Source organism: Mastomys coucha, unplaced genomic scaffold (assembly GCF_008632895.1).
Source record: "Mastomys coucha isolate ucsf_1 unplaced genomic scaffold, UCSF_Mcou_1 pScaffold22, whole genome shotgun sequence".
NCBI lineage: Eukaryota > Metazoa > Chordata > Mammalia > Rodentia > Muridae > Mastomys > Mastomys coucha.
The window spans coordinates 2625412-2643356 of record NW_022196905.1 but is presented as its reverse complement, the minus strand read 5'-3'; the positions used below and the strand labels follow the sequence as shown (position 1 = coordinate 2643356).

The window sequence follows — 17945 nt, the reverse complement described above, 5'->3', positions numbered from 1 at the left end:
TACTTTTTCTACTCCATCACCGTAATTTTGCTACTGTTATGAATCATAATGTAAATATCTGATATGCAAGATATTTGCTATGCAACCCCTAAATGGGTTGTGAACGACAGGTTGAGAGCCGCTAGTCTAAAGCCTCTTTGCACTGCCAGTTTGCTGGTATTCTTAAAGTGCAGAATGAAGCACTGTTTCTGGAGAGTCTGAGAGGATCCCTCCCTGAAGTCTGAGGCCATGTCAGCTTGTGTCACTATTGCTGCCACAGTACTCACACAGTCAGTGTCCAGTACATGTGGTGGCTCATCTACATGCATTCTGAATGAATGGAAGAATACAGTTTGAGTAGGCCAGCTGGCATGCTCTGAAGTAAAACAGCACTCTGGCTCAATCAAGAGGCCCAGCAGAAGACATGAAACTGTGATTGGCTCCCTTTGCCCATCTGTTTACATACCTAACCTCTTACCACAGACCAGTGGAAAGGCCAGATTTTCTCTTAGGAACAAGTGAGGGTTTGGGGACAGGCAACCAGCATCAACTTCCACCTGAGAAAGTGAGCTGTTGACACAAGTATGTCAGCACTTAGCTCCTCGTGGACCCCGGCTGGCTCTACCTGCCACAGGTTGTGTCTAGGTGCTAGAATGGGTGCCCAGACTCAAGGAAGGACAGGGTTTGTAATTCTGGAAGCCATGATGCAGAAGGAGAGTGCTGGAAAACTCCACAGATGCCAGAGCTCTTTCTTTGAGTTGGCCAAGAAAATAAACACTGACTACCCGAAAATACAGTAGCAACACACCCCGGTGCTGGGTGAACTGAAGACAAAGGACCAGAGAGTGACAGCCTTTACTGGAAAGTGGGAAAATGAATTCCTATCTGATCCTGTGTGGGCCGGCGTTGCCCTGGCCTATAAAGGTAATTCCACTTCCCTCAGGAGAACATAAACGCACTTTCTTATCAGTTGTATTGCATCAACACCCTCCTTCCTCAAGGCAGTTACACCATAGCTTCTTCTCAGTGGTTATAATTCTGTGCATATATCTCCACAGATGCTTACCAGAACAATGAGACACTCCTCTCCAAACCCCTATTCAACTATCACATCCCACTTAAGTGTCACCTCCACTAGAAGCCATCATCTATCTAAATCTAGTTAATCTCTCCTTCCTCATCAAGTTAAGGTGAAACAGAACTCTTTCAGAAATTTGCAATCAGCTGTAGTCTGATACTTCTGTAGCAGTATCAGACTATATAATAAAAACATTGTGTTGGTTTCAATTGCCATCGCTAAACATGCATTCTGAGTTTCTGTATGTGTTATGGGCTGATCCAATACTCCATGGATCACTGCAATCAACAGGCCATTTTGGGCAGCTCAGTGCTCTCTCTGTCTCTTGTACACCTTTCTATTATTGGTCTTTTCACTATGAAGAATGACATAATTATACCTGCATTCCATGCTAGACAGATGCAGAATATAGGTACAGTTATAACTATACAACCTCAGTGCCAAGGGCAATGCTGTGAAATGAATGTCTACCAGTTGAAGAGACAGGCACCGTTAAGTTATCTATATTCATTGAGAGCTGGCTCTGTGCCAGGAACAGTTCTAGATGCTGAAATACTAGATTAGACAAGAAAACCTTACAGAATCATTGCTCTGAGGAGCTATTAGAAAATACCACTCATAAATATTGACTACTGATGGTGGCACCTGGCTATCACATACAGTACCAGGAAGCACTATAAGCAATAGCTCTTAATTAATGTAAAGTTTCAATGGATCAAATAAGTCATTGAACACTTACACTGCTAGTCCTTGTTCTGAGCATTAAGCATATGACAGTGAGCAGACAAATATCCTTCATCTCTACCTCGAGGGAAAGGGGCAGCTCTTATTTGCCACAGATAATAGTGAGAGACAGAGAAGCAAATAAACACATATTCAATATTAAGCAACAACAGGGGCTATAAGAAGGCCTAAGGTCTACTATTGTATATGTATGAAAGAGGTGGCCTCCCCAAAGAAGGGCCATGAAGCAGATACAAAAGGCTATGTAGAAGTCTCTCACTAGTTGTTTCAGTGTGTTGAAATAAACATTCTTCATCTTTACATTAATACCTCCCACTGCATTGCCTGCTATGCCCCAAATACATGTAAACGTTCCAGCCATTCTACCACATGGAAGAAGAAATGAAAGCTTCAGAAGCTAAGAGAGTGATTTGCCAGATCAGAGATTCAAACTCAGCTTAGCTTCAGACCATTTGAGCACGCTATTGCTAAAACAGCAGCCGTTTCATCCTTTTTTCCTTTTTAATCACGAGGTAATATCACACTATAGTACTGAATTGTGAAACATCGTCCTATTACACTGTACATGCTATGCTGGAGATGACACAAACTATAGTCATGAAGTAATGACATTTTATTATGCTTCTAAGAGGGTCCATCCCTGCAAGTTCTCAGCTGAGCATTTTATAGTTGGAAATATTTATCAGAGGACACAGGATGGAACACTTCACCCAAATAACAGGACATTCTCAAAAGGTCACTTGTGTAGCATTCTTTCCTTTCATGATGTTTTTTCATGTGATGCTCACAAACCTTCCTAAGATACACATGGCAAGCTTTCCTATCGTGCTCTGGACATCAAGATATAAATGTTTAAACAGCAAAGCAACAGTCATCAGGTGATCCCACCCACACCTCTTCTCTCTTAATTATATACTGTATCCCTTCATTCTTTTCCTCATTTTAATTATGTTTTTGATGAACCAAGCGGACATCCTCATGTGTGTGTGTGTGGAACAGTCTTAATTACTCTTCTCTCTTTACATCTCAACTCATTTATTTACTGCTGGCACTGGTGTGACGTTGGTGTTTCTTCTTAATGTCTTACTTTACCAATGAACAAATTATACTTAAAACACATATATCCTAATTTTAAGAGAAAGGGTAAACAAGAGAGACTGAGGGAGGGAGAGTGGAAGATTATTTTTAACTCAAGGTCTCCCTTAAGATGTGGTTTCTACATTATCTCCACTGAGAATTTGCTAAGACACAACTTGATTCTGTTTTTGTTGTTTGTTGGTTTTTTTTGTTTGTTTGTTTGTTTTGCTGGTTTGGTTTTGGTTTTTTTTTTTTCAAGACAGGTTTTTGGTATGTAGCTGTGGCTATCATGGAACTTACTTTGTAGACCAGGTTAGCCTCAAATTTACAGATACCCACTCTTCACTGCCTTCCATGTGCCGGAATTAAAGCTATGCACTACTATGCCCAGCTAACAACTTGATTCTGTGTCTGTGTCATCTTCTTAGATATAGATGAATGCACAGTGCCTCCATATTGCCACCAAAGATGTGTTAACACGCCTGGTTCCTTCTACTGCCAGTGCAGTCCCGGGTTTCAGCTAGCAGCAAACAACTACACTTGTGTGGGTAAGTCCTATGAGAGCCGCTATCCTGTGACCAGCTTCTGAGAACCGCTATCCTGTGACCAGCTTCTGAGAACCGCTATCCTGTGACCAGCTTCTGCCTCCAGGAGAAGAAAGTCTCCTGCTATGATGGACTGTTTCTGGTGTTCTGTGGTCCTGTGTGAACTGGTTTCCATCAGCTTACCTCAGGCTCGTAAAGCTGAAAAGACAATAGCTAACCTGTTTCTTAAAACACATCACATAGAAATGGAAAACATTTTTTTTTTAACCTTGGTACTAGTCCTCTGTGGGTGGACCAAAAAACGTGACTATAGATCTATAGATACACACACCTCCATTAGTCAGCAGTGTGATAGATGGGGTGCTGAAGAGGCCAAAGGGTGGCTGGAAGTTCAAATGTATAAACTTTCCGCTAACAGTGCACATGACCCTTACATGGTTCTTCCCTTTCGGAGTGCAGAGTCATGGATAGCACATAATTGTAAGGCTGGCAGAAGGAATCTAGTGCAGAAAGGGAAAATGTCTTTTCAAAGTATTTTCTGTGTGTTGGAACATAGCAAAACTCTGTATGGGTCTCAGAGGCTTATGCTATAATTGTCAAGGAATTTAACAGAAAACATTTAAAAAGCAATAAATAGCCCAGATAACTCTTTACAACTGTATGCTGAGAGACCATATCAGTCCAAATGTCTAATAACAATTATTTATGGACTTGGCATTTAGAATCTGAACAATATAAGAAAATAGATGCTGGAATGTATGTTTATTGGAAGCATTAAATTCTTTGTGGGTACATTTATCAAACATCAAACTGTCATTCCTAAAAAATATATATTCTGGTACTTCTAAAAGACGTGTATGATGGGCCTTTGAAGTTGTTCCAACAACTGTGAAACCGAATGTATGTTCTCCAGTGTGTTTGTACAGCAAGGGAACTACTTATCAGTTGGTCTAGGCACAAAAGAGCAAGGCTGAACTTAAAAATGTCCAGCTACCCATACACAGACACATGTAGATTTAAAACCTTTCCTTGCAGATATAAATGAATGTGATGCCAGCAACCAGTGCGCTCAGCAATGCTACAACATTCTTGGCTCATTCATCTGTCAGTGTAACCAAGGATATGAACTGAGCAGTGACAGGCTCAACTGTGAAGGTAACATGTTTTCCAAGTATCTTATAGCAAAGGGCCACTTTATTGATGTCATCTTGCCCGATCATGGTCTTTTTACCTGATCCTGTTCTTGAAATCTTATTATTGGCAGTTCAGTGTAAACTTTGGCTTTTGAGTCTGTTACTAGAAGAGATAAGATGGATCAAGTAGCTGGAACACAAGATGCAGCCTAGGAGTGTCTTTATTCTCCAAGCATGCCTCTGTTGGGAGCTTGTGAGAAACTGAGAATCTCAGTCCCCAACCAACATTTCTTAAGATAGAATCTGCACATTTTGTTTTATAAAGAGCTGAGGATGTGGTAACAACCAAGAGACCATGCCCTACCTTTGCTTTATCCCTACACTGTGTGACTTGAACACATGTTTAATGACGTCTGAGTTGCAGTTTCCAATGAGTAGAAAGACAGACACTCAGTGGGATGGGTGACCTTCACAATCTAGTACATATATTCTTTCTGGGAAATTCTGAGTGCTAAGACATCATAAAGAGGAGCCATCCACATTTGATGTTCATACCTCCTTCATGAGTCTGTCCACAAGTATTTGGAACCACATAGGTCATAATCCATCCAGAGAAATCTCAAACCATGTAAATGTGTTTAAAACCATAAGGGACCAGCTCAGGACTGCTGCCTCTGCCCTGCTTAGCAAACTATAAGATGGTTGCTAATTCTGAAATGCAAGTGATTCTTCACCCAGGAGGCCATATCATGCCAGGATGTCACCTCTGCAAAACTGCACAGGGGTGGAAGTTGAAGTTCAAAGTTCAGGAGATCTCAGCAGCAGAGTTCCACCATTACTAAAGAGGCAAACACAAACTTGCTACCTGAGTAGGTCTGCAGAACCCAAAGGGAAGAGTGTCTGTCATGATCCCACTTATTTGTCGGTTTACCTTCAGTGAAAACTGCTGTAAGAAAACCTGTGCAGGCTTGGAGACAGAGAAAGGAGCAGATACTGCTGCTGCAGCTAGCCCCAGCATTTCAGACTGAGCCTTGCATTTCTTCTATTTTAGAGTTTTTACTGTTTTGATACTCTTTAGCCTATCTAAAAATATGTATTACAAAGCCAGTGGCACAAAGTTTCTCAGCTCTATGTTCATGCTTTTGTCTGGCTCTATAGACATTGATGAATGCAGAACCTCAAGCTACCTATGCCAATATCAATGTGTCAATGAACCTGGGAAGTTCTCGTGTATGTGCCCGCAGGGTTACCAAGTGGTGCGAAGCAGAACCTGTCAGGGTAAGCTCACTATTCTCATTAGGTGAACATGTTGCTAGCAAGGAGGGATGTAAGGAGAGTTACAGGATTCAGACTTTCGTTTTCCCACCTTGACTGCACAGTTTGAGCTCCTGATTCACAAGGTAACAAATCACATTTAGTGAAAGAGAGATTCAATGGTAACCCTGAATTTCTTCAAGCTTTAGAGTAACTTCCTTTCTAAAAATGTGATTTAAATAAATTTTATATCATAATATCTTAAAATCTATGGAACTATACCTTCCAATAATCTACCAAAAATCAGTCATTAAAATATTTTACTGAGGTTTGAGTTTAGACATCAATTTTAGACATACCTTCAACAACCCTCAAAGCCCCTGAAACATCAAACTTCTTAATTCTGTATACTTGGGGGGGGCATAGAGGGTCTTGCTATATAACTCAGGCTGGCCTCAAATATGTAGTGCTCAAGCCTCTGCCTCCTAAGTGCTGAAATCACAGGCATATGTCATCACTCCCAGCCAAATAAGGCAGGATTTTAGGTGTCAAGGAAAATAAAACTCTTCATGATGGATATTAAAATATGTTTGAACAACTCAAGAAAAGCAAGTATTGATCTGATAATGTCTAATGTCATGGGCCCAATCTCAAAATAAATGCTCAGATGGTCCTTATATCTTCATGTAAGTAGAACAGAGAGCTCTCTACAAAATATGACTCAGAATCTGGCTGGAAGATGTCAAAATATGCACCCTCCTCCCCTAACCTTCAATGCTGTATTAATGAGAGAGAGATTGGCAAATAATAACAAAAAACATATATAATTCCGGAAGATCTAATATAAACCCATTTTTAAAAAAACAGTGGAGCCGGGCGGTGGTGGCGCACGCCTTTAATCCCAGCACTTGGGAGGCAGAGGCAGGCGGATTTCTGAGTTCGAGGCCAGCCTGGTCTACAGAGTGAGTTCCAGGACAGCCAGGGCAACACAGAGAAACCCTGTCTCGAAAAACCAAAAAAAAAAAAAACAGTGGAAAGGGGGGAACTATGAGTGAACCCAGTGACAGAAAACCTACTTGAATCTCACTTTACTGCATTCTCTGTGTACAGCCTGAACAAATAATCAGACTTCTCAAAACCTTGGCTATCCCTTTTGAAAAGGGAAAGTTTGGAGATGAACCAAAAGAACACATGAAATGATTTACACAGTTCACAGTGTTTTGATGAAATTCACTTAGCAATGTAAATGAGCAATAGTAAATCTCTAGAGAGTCTGTTTTACTCAGAATTAGAAAGGCTATACATGAAGACAAGAAAGATCTTATTTTTAAAAGAACAAGACCAAGGGCATGTGAATTCTTAGAATAACATCACGGTTGCATGGAGGAAGTTATACTCAGAGGACATCCAAGACCTTGAATTTTGTAGTAGATAAACAGTCTCCAGGCAGTAGGTATAAGCATAATCAGAATGTCATTGGTAGCACAATGATCATTTTATAACCCTTTCCAGGTTACTAGCAACTCTGCAAATGTTAATTGTGGGAAAACATTGCATTCCAATGATCTCACTGAAGCCTGATTGAGAAATGAATATTACATGCAGAAAAATATTAGTGAGTCAAATAGTTTAACCAATTCCCCTGAAATCATTCAAGTAAATATCGGTGTTTCTAATCACAAGTGGATTTGATAGTCAGCAAAGATGGATTTAAGCTAATGCATAATAGGATCTTATTTGCCTGGGCTACATCTTCAGAAGTATTTCTGTAATAATTTAGGGTAAAAAAAATGTATGAAAATTGTAACTAGAAGTTCATGGGTGTTGTCATGTTAAAGATACGCAAAAACAAAATATCTTTTTGTCAAAAAAGAGTTACATTCTTTTAACATTTAAAGCAATCGCTTTTCTTTACTCAAACCCTGCTCCAGCATCATTTGCAAAATCAAACATATTTGGATTCTTATCTTCTTCTGAGAAGTTCAAATGTTCACATGACAATAAGCTCACAAAAATCAGAGCACTGTGCATGTGTATATCTAGAGAAGGTCAAAAGAAGATACACTAACTCACACATATATATTGAATTTTTTTAAGATTTATTTATTTTATGTATGTGAGAATACTGTAGCTGTCTGAGACATACCAAAAGAGACATCAGATCCCATTATATATGGTTGCAAGCCCCCATGTGTTTGCTGGGAATTGAACTCAGGACCTCTGGAAGAACTGTGCTCTTAACCATTGATCCATCTCTCCAGCTCCCAATATTGAATATTTTAATATTGTTTCTTCCTGAAAAAATTTCCAGAATGATATAGCTGTTGTAGATCCTAAGTTACTAGAAGTACTAAGGTCATAGCCTCAGATTTCCTTTTGCCATTGTCTGTCTCCATATTACAAACCAGTCTTAGTATTCCTTATAGCAGAACACCACCTTCACTTTACAAAAAAAGTGAAAATAGTTGAAGAATATGTCAATAGTGACTTCCATAGAACCTATATTTTTTTCTTTAACCATAGTCAGGCCAAGAAGATACTTCTTGTAACTTATTCTTAGAAACTGTGTAACTTTTCCAGTGTCCTCCTAGGTTCTAGAAAATTTTAGCCAGCTGAAAGTCAATAGAGTTGCTTTCCTTGAAAGACAAGGCTTAAAACTATTCTCAGTTAGCCACCAACCAAAGAGCATACAACGGATGGTCTGAGACACACACCCCCAACACATATGTAAGAGAGGGGCAGAGGGTCTGGCCTTAGTATAAGAGGATGCACCTAATCCTGTAGATGCCTCAGGGTGGAAGGATACCTGGGGTGGCACCTTCTCAGAGGTGAAGGGGAGAGGGATGGAGGAAAGAACTCCACAAGGGGAGCTCGGAGTAGGGGCAACATTTGGGGTGTAAATAAATAAATGAATGAATTTTTTTTAACTCTCACAATAGAGCTACTCTTGTCATTATATGAACTTGAACTTATCCTCTGTTTTTCCTCCATTCCAACTGAAACATCCTCTTTGCCTATCTCCACACAACTTGTGTGAGAAACAGCTGAATTAAGTTAATACCCATCAATGAAAAGATTCAGGAGTAGCTATAGTAACCCTCCCACCAGGCATTTATAAGCTAGGGGAGTACAGGACTAGGTACATCACTTAAAGAAAGATAAATTAAGGAATGAAAATATTCACTTGTAGGAAGGCATGATTCAGAACCAGCTTCTATGAGACAAAATAGAAACTACTATTTATATGGAAAGGAAGCTGTAATTATATAAGGATATGGCCATTAAGTATTGCTACTATTAACATATAATACTGCTTGCTAGTTAAAAACCTTTTCTTCAAATGCCATTGGGGATCCAATTAGCTGAATCTAGAATCAATCTCTGTCTAGCCTGGTCTAACCACCACCAGTCTCATCCCCAAGACTCTTTCCTCGTCTGGCTGCTCTAGGCACTGCCTTTTCCTTATCTGCCTCTCCCTGTTGCCAGTCTCTTCTCCTTCCACATAGTCATAAAATACCTTTGCTTTATGAGGTCAAACACTGCACAGGGAGTGTTTTTTTTCCTACATCCTATGGAGAATGCCCTCCCAGAGCACCACCTGCCCCTCATATTCTGTTACTAAAACTTTCTCTCTCCCTCCTTCACTCTGTCACTCTCCCTCCCTACCAACCTCTTTTCCAAGCTCCCAAAACAGCTACTCTCTCCAGGGAAGCTTTCCCCTCTATGTGTGAGAAATCATCTAACCACCACTCTTGAAGGCCCACATGAGATGCCCCTCTTCTGTTCTGGTCCCTAATCCTCCACACACAATCAGCTGTACATCTGATCTATAGTCTTACTCTTAATCACAGTTTACTCTGGAAGAAACTATTGCTGTATCTATATTCTCAGCTAGGTTATCACTCCTTGAGACTGGAGATGAATTTTTGTTGGTGTTTTGTTTATTTAATGTAAGCAAAGTCAGTTTGGGTTTGTTTTGAATGCAACAGTCAGACAACTAGTGAGAGCTGATATACCGTGAACTGCCATGTTCAGTGACTCAGTGATACCTACTGATGTAAATGCAGTAAACTTAGGTTGTATCCAGCCTGTGTCTAACTGAACAAGCCAGGTTTGGTGGTATACACATGTAATCTTAGATCTTAGGAGGCTGAGGCAGGAGAATTTTGAGCTCAAAGTCAACTTTGATTACATATTGACCTCCACGCCAGCCTGCTCTACATGGCAAGACCCTAACACCCCAAAATAAATAAAAATAAATAAAAGTAAACTGACTACAGTCCAGATTTCCCCCAATGCATTTCCTTACAAACCAGAATCTGCTTCTCATACAATTTGCTCATGTCAGTAAACTCTTTAACACATGACTGCAGATATAAATGAATGTGAGACCACCAATGAATGCAGAGAAGATGAGATGTGCTGGAATTACCATGGTGGCTTCCGCTGTTACCCACGAAACCCATGTCAAGATCCCTATGTTCTAACATCAGAAAAGTAAGACACTGGAACCTCTAAACATAAGTATTTTTCTGGTTCTCCCGAGTCAAATTTGTGACTGCTTCTGTGTTTGTCCCTGCAGCCGATGTGTTTGCCCAGTCTCAAACACGATGTGCCGAGAGGGGCCCCAGTCTATAGTCTACAAATACATGAGCATCCGATCTGACAGATCCGTGCCATCAGACATCTTCCAGATACAGGCCACAACGATTTATGCAAACACCATTAATACTTTTCGGATTAAATCTGGAAATGAAAATGGAGAGTTCTACCTACGAGTAAGTATGTTTAGGTAGCACTAGGGCTTGTAAAGGTGGCCATTTGCTGTGTGCATTCACGGGGAGATTAAGCACTGTGCTCAGCTGTCTGGAGTATGTGCGGTAATACTATCAGATATTTAAAAGAAGAGTGAGATTCTGAAAGATTAAATAGTCTCCTAAAAGCCATCCTGATTTCAGGCCATAACATCTAACAAAGCTGTGTGTGACTCTCAAACACAAGCATCCCCCAAAGAGGTACTGTAAGTACATGCTCTTCAACTGTGCAGATAAAAAACACTCTGAAAGCTCTTCATGTGAAAAAGTGTACAGATTGTTTTGATGTTTACATGTTTATCTTGCCCCTTGATAGATTAACTACCTTCTTGCTCCACACCCATTTTTTTTGCCAGAAAATTAGAAGTGATTAATTTCTGAAGGGAAAAACTCAACTCAAAAGCTATTGCTTTTATTTTTCCTAATAGAAAAGAATGTTTCAACATATGATGTTTTAAACTTGAGCCTAGGTAGAAGTTGTCTCTACCTGAGTTTTACACACTTTAGTAACTGCATGAGAGCACAACAGGCTCATTTCAGAAGCTTCTTTAAACCTAGCTTTCTGTTGGAACTTTTATCCATCATTTAAGAAAATAAAAACTTCCGAGCCTATCCATCATGCAACTAGATAAAGTCCCAACATGTTTTTTTTTTTACTACAGTAAACGTGACATTTTGAAACTTATTTTCATTTATATCTGCTTTTATTAGCTTGATTTTTAAATAGATATTTTTCTCCAGACATCCCATCTTCATGAATAATATGAACCATTACCAATTTGGTATAGTGTTAGGTAGTTTTAAATTGTTTGTAATCAAACTAATTTGTTTATAATCAAAACAAAAACATTTAAAGATAGGCATGGATACACATGCATTCATGAGGCAGTCAGAAGGACTGTAAGATTAAGGCCAGCCTGGGCTATCATATAAGTCTGAGGCTAGTCTGAGGTTTTTGAGAAAAATCTCATTTCAAATTAAGAATAAGAAAAATAACTAAAAACAATAAAAATAGATTCTCTAAGAGTATTTGTCACACAGTCAAAATCAAGTCCTATAAGATCTGTACACTGAAATTCCACCAGTAGACAGCATTTCATGCTTAGCGATCAGCCAACAGGCGTCAGTTGAGTACCTACTGTGTCCTCAGCCTTATGCTGGCCGCTGTGAGAAACTAAGAAGACATTCAGTGCCCAGTCCCTGTTGTCAAAGAACTTTTTACTGTGCCATTTTACCCTGGGTCAATTTAATGTTTAATTCTCTGGCCTAAATAGAGGCCACTGCTATGGATAAGATCACACAGATGGCTCAAATGGCTCAGAAGAGGGCCTAAACTAAAGAGAAGCTAAATCATGAAGACTTTTCACCTGATCTGAGGCCTACAAATCATCCCATTGTGCCATCTGCCACTCTGCCACCAACTCCCAAACTCCAGCCATGGCCTGAAGTTTGTTGTCATTCAGAAGATCAGCAAATGAGACCTTGGCTTCAGTGATCCTCCTTTCTGAGCATTCAGTCCCATTCTGAAGTGTCACCAGCACCACAGTTCCCCAGCCAGCAACCCCAGATAGATGCTATAATCACATACACATTTCATGCCAAGCATGTAAGCAAGCACAGGTTGATGATACTGTAAAAGTTTAGCCTTCTCTTACAGATGGGTCCTGAGTATGCTCGACAATGTTGTTGCACTTCTTGTATGTTTTTATTCCACTCTCTTCAGCCCTTGTTCTCAAATGTTCCCATATTTAGTAAGCTCTTATACCCTACATTTTTAGTAGGAGAGTCACTTCCTGCTTTGAAGTCATTGACACCAGCATTGACACAAGCTAGCATAAATTTCCTGTTCTACCCCTGAAAATGTACCTCCGTATTCTCCATCTGGTTTGTTTCCAAACAACTGTGAGTCACGACCAACTCAGCACCATGCACTTCTCATTCTGTCTCCTCTGGGATCCTATTCCATTGCACTCCCCTCTACCTCCCCGTTTGAACATGTTTCTCCCCCTAGATGTTATACTGTCTCTCTTCTTCCTTGGAAGACTAGGCTATCTGTGTTTCCTCACCTGTGGCCATTTCTTTGTCTTTTGGTCTAAATACTTTACTGAAGTTTCTCTAGAGGAAAAGCCACTGGTTACATCCATAATGTTAAATCCAAGGGCACTTTTCAATTTCAATATTTCATTTTCCTTTGCTCTGCTGAAAACTGCTGTCCACTTTCATGTTTTTTACTTAAGCATCTTTTTTTTCTGTGTTTTGTTCCTTTTCTAGTTTTTAAATTATTTATGTTTATGTATATGTTTTTATGAGTATGTGGACACATGGTGTCTCGGTGCAGAGGCCAGGTGAGGGTGTCAGATCTCCTGGAGTTGGAGTTACAGGCAGTTGTGAGAAGGTTCTGGCATCTGAACTCCATTCCTCATGTTAGAGTATTGATTTAATTATTTTAATAAACCTTGAAGTGAGGTTTCTTCCTGCCATGTTCTCCGGATAGAAGATACACACACAGCCTTTTATTTTAATATGGCTTAAGCAGAACAGTAGCTGGGCAACTGCCTAACCTCCATGCTGTTAAAATCAACTTTCCTACCAATAACTCCAAGTTACTACTTATTAATTTCTATGTTCTATCTTGGCTGCTCTTAACACCAATTAGTCAGCTCTCTGGGCCACATTCTCTTGGCCCTTTTACATGGTGGCTCTCCACCTCCCTCTTGCATGTTCTTCTTCTGCCATGGTGGCTGTCTCTCCTGTACCCTTCCATGGCAGCTTTTTTCCTCTCTCCTTCGTCCTCCTCATGGTCCCAAGCCTGGGAAACTTAAAACCCGCCTATGTCTCTTCCCCCCAGATATTAGCTGCTGGCATCTTTATTTACTAATCATAATTAACTGGGACTCAGTGTTATATCTGTGACTTTCTCATGCAGTTTGGGGGATCTAAATTAATACTAGAATACAAGCAACATTAGACCAACCTACTACATTATAGCAACACTGAGCTTAACCACCAGGGCATCTCTCTTGCCCTAGCTTCATTTTTTTATTTCTCTCCTCTGTCCATTCCTTCAATACCATCCTCTTCCAGGCTCTGTAATCTGTCTTAGTTTAATGTGTATCCCTTGTAATGATAGCTAAATTTTAATCTATGCTTCTATCTGTTGTGTCCAGATTCACTCATTCACTTACTGACCCTCCAAAACATCTCCCTCCACCCTCCAATGCCCACTCCATTTCCAGTTTTGAACATGTTAATTTCCAGAATTTCTCTTGCTCCCTGATGATTCTAAGGCAGAGGTTCTCAACCTTCCTAATGCTGCGACCCTTTAATACAGTTCCTCACGTTTTGGTGACCCCCAACCATAAAATTATTTTTATTACTACTTCAATAACTGTAATTTTCCTAGTGTTATGAATCATTATGTAAATATCTGTGTTTTCCAATAGTTATAGGTGACCCCTATGAAAGGGTTGTTCATCCCCAAAGGGATTGCAACCCACAGGTTGAGAACCTCCACTCTAAGGTATTTGTGCATGTTACCTCAATGTTTCAGGAATATGTATGTATGTATATATTCATTCATACTATGTATATCCAGATAACCTAAAATTTGTCATGTTCTGTTTAAATTGACTACTTACCTAACTGTCTGTCTGTCTGTCCATCTGTCTGTCTGTTTGTTTGTAACAGGGTCTCTCTGTGTAGCTCTGGATGTTCTGGAACTCATCTATTTAGACCAAGCTGGTCTTGAACTCTGCCTGCCTCTGCCTCTGGGACTCAAGGCATGTGCCACCATGCCTAGCTATTTACTAACTCCTTACTCGCTAGAATGTAGACAAATGATATTGTTAAGAAATGACAAGTGACTACTTTCTTTACCAGTTTCAAGATTACCAGATTCTCATGTGAACTCTTTAGAGAGGCAGGAATTATTCAATCCATGAGTAGAGAAATGTTAATAACAAAGAAAATATTTAAGATGTTAACACATGTTAACGAGAAATGTGGGAAAATAAGAATTTTAAAATCTAGCCCTCACCTTGGAGCTAGTGCAGATGAGTGGGCTGGGGTAAAGATAAATGTTAGGAACAAGCCGGGCCTGAACAGCGCTTCTTTAACCTATTATTTCCTTTCATCATCACAGGAAGTATGCTAACAACAACAACAAAAATAGAAACTCTAGCCCAAGAAAAATCATTGTGCCTACCCTTTTTTTCTTGTTATTTTAGCAAACAAGCCCTGTGAGTGCAATGCTGGTGCTTGTGAAGTCTCTGTCGGGACCAAGAGAATACATCGTGGACCTGGAGATGCTGACAGTCAGTAGCATAGGGACCTTCCGCACAAGCTCTGTGTTAAGATTGACAATAATAGTGGGGCCATTTTCATTTTAGCCTTTTATTTGTATAAAGCCTAACACAAGCATTTAAATCAGCCAAAGAATATCATTACCTTAAAACTCTATTTTATTTATAGCTATATCTAGGACATCTATATTCAAACAGCTAGACTATGGTAGGAAGTGGGCATTTAATCCATAAGAGTCAATGTTTATCTTTATCACTGTGTGTAAATTAGATATTAATCCAACATTCTTCTTGAAGAGAGCTAAGCATATATTATCTAGTGAAACTTGGATTCTTTCCTGCAAAAATGGGACCAAGCAATGTTACCGTTTTGTGGTGTATAGAGAAATATACACCTCCACAGACCATCCCATGAGAATTGGCCATCTTAACATGAAGAGCAAGAAGGAGGGTTTTTTATTAACTGTTTTGTAAGAAAATGGAAAAAAGGCAATAAAGATATATTTCTTTAGAAAATGAGACTCTGCCATGTCTGTGTTGGTGTGTATTTTAATGATCAGTTTAAAGGTACTTGTTTCTTGTTTAGCAGGAAATTATTATTGTGCAATATGCTACATTCTATATGGCATCTTAAACCTTGTCAGAAATTTTGCGACAATTTCAAAAACAAAAACCAAAGAAGCAAAAAAACAAAAGATCAAATTTTATGCCCCAAAATTTATCCTCAAAAAATAATCCCTTTGAAAAGTCTATGAGGAATAGTAGAGAAAATAGCTTTTATCAAAATCATTTTAGAATTCTCCAAAGAAGCAAGTTAAGTCCATATAATAGAATCCCTGAAGCAAGACATGCACTCACAGTTCAGAACAAAGTAAAGAGGAAGATTTCCCTGAAGACACTTCGGTTTCTAAGCCTGATTTCTAATAAGCCTCTAGCTTGCCAGCAAGAATCTAACCCTGGTGCTTGCACTCAGAGAGGGAGAAAAAGTGGCTCTTTACTCTTAGAATTCACATTATTCTTCCTGATCAATTATATGAAAAAGTTTCATGTCTTGTTTGCTTAAAATAACTGCTTCTCTTTGATGTATCATTTTTAAATAAAAAAAAATATTCTTCTGTTTAGAAGAGTACCAAATTTCCAGACATTTTTAAGGTGATCAATTAGAGCTGAGATACATATATCACAAAGATGCACAAAGACTATTAAAATCCTACCACCACACTCACAATTATGCACAAGCAATATTTTCTTACATCTCATTTAAAAGTACAGATAAATGAGCATGTCATAAATAACCTTGCTGCTGAAAACAAATGCCTTTTGGAGTTTATTAAATGTGCAAAAATTGTTAAAAAGAAACCTCACTGAGGAACAAAATACAAATTCCTTGACTGTAGGGTTGGGGTGAGCTTTGTGAGTTTCAGGACAAAAGAAAGGAGAGAGACCCTGTTGAGCCCCCACACCTGCCCTCACTGCTACACCAGAGTCTACAGTCCACATGACTTAAACAATGACCTCAACTTTTACATTTAATATATCTAGATTTCCCTGCCTGTAGACAAAGCCTTTGCGTCAGAGCTTAACAAAAGAATACTTACAAAAATGGGGATCTACCATATTTGTGTTGGTCTTTACTGTAATGATCACTTATAAGGCAGATGTTTATGGCAAAGCATCAAATCACCATTGTGCAGCACACTGGTTTCTATACATTTTAAACTTTGCAAAAATCTCACCCAAAGCCTAAGACATTTTCCAAGATTTTTCCATCTTAAAAAGATGGCCTTGTCTCTAGCTCACCAGAGACTGAGTAGTAACAGGAATCTATAGAACAGTTTTGCTTAAACACTGGCCCTTCAGCCTCATTTTCAAACACTGCGTACACTGAATACATTATCTGGATTAACAGAAATCACTAGCTGTCAAATAGGTGAGTTTTTTAGTCCAAGCCTGGTCCAACCCACAAATCAGACACATTGAAAGACTGGCATTCTACAGTCCTATTGAGGAAATTCTTCTTTAAATTGTACATACACTGTTTTAGTGTGTGCAGCTCTGGAGTGCACACTTCAGTGCACACAACACACTGTGCAACCATTAGTGCTATCTAGATTCATAACATTTTATTTGCTAGAAACATGAGTTCATTATCATCATCCCCAGTACCAATTTTGCAAGCTTTTGTAAAAGATCCCACTAAGCTACTTCTGTCTTGATTTGTCAATTCTGATGTTTCATATGAATAGAAACATACATGCGGCCTTTTATGCCTGGCTTTTTTCATTCCACATGTTTCAAAATACACTGACAACCATGTATTTGTAATTCTCACAACATAATTTATATCTGTAATACATTCTTTTTGTGGCCATTGCATAAACATTTTGTTCATTTATTCATAAGCTATTAGACATCTCTTGATATATTGTTTCTGCCTATAGTTTTTCTTATAATATGTTTTAACAAGGAACTGATTTTTGATCCACCCATTTCAGAACTGAAAGTAACCCATTTTCAGCTAAATAGCAAGTAAATACATTTTTCTTCCCCTAATTCCTAGGATCAGTGGCTTGTAAAGAACTTGGGGAAGCTAACACATGAGTTCCTTTATGGGTGCAACAATCCTTAGTACACATAAAAATTGTATGTTTTCTTTGTAGTTTGAAATTCAAAAACAGTGATGACCCAAAGCAGTAAGAAAAAGGCCTGCTTTGTTCTCTAGCTCTACAGTTCCCTCCTTCTGCCCTTGAAAATCATTGATCTGAAGCAATTCCCATGGCTTGGAACTGCATCACTGATTCATTGTCCAAGTTATAATTAGACTTTTTCTATTGGCATATATTCATTGAGGATTTCTACTGTAACCCCATCTAACACTGGTCAATGTAATCCAGAAGAACCAGGAGTCTAGCCTCAGTTCTACATCTAAGAAACTTGATCAATTTGCATAGCTTCTCAGTACCTTTGTTACTTTATCTATAAAATGGGAAGGATGAAAAAGCTGTCTTCCTTCAAAAAAA

At 39.1% G+C, this 17945-nt stretch overlaps 1 protein-coding gene across 1 annotated transcript in view; it reads left to right on the top strand.

Annotated features, from left to right (window-relative positions):
- Efemp1 (EGF containing fibulin extracellular matrix protein 1) overlaps positions 1-15446 on the top strand; it is a 69114-nt gene extending 53668 nt beyond the window's left edge. Inside the window, exons 6-11 of the mRNA XM_031338820.1 lie at positions 3307-3426; positions 4459-4578; positions 5715-5834; positions 10184-10307; positions 10393-10588; positions 14851-15446. Coding sequence (XP_031194680.1) covers positions 3307-3426; positions 4459-4578; positions 5715-5834; positions 10184-10307; positions 10393-10588; positions 14851-15012 — 842 coding nt within the window. The 3' untranslated portion in view covers positions 15013-15446. The remainder of the gene's footprint in view (positions 1-3306; positions 3427-4458; positions 4579-5714; positions 5835-10183; positions 10308-10392; positions 10589-14850) is intronic.
- Positions 15447-17945: the final 2499 nt, after the last annotated feature.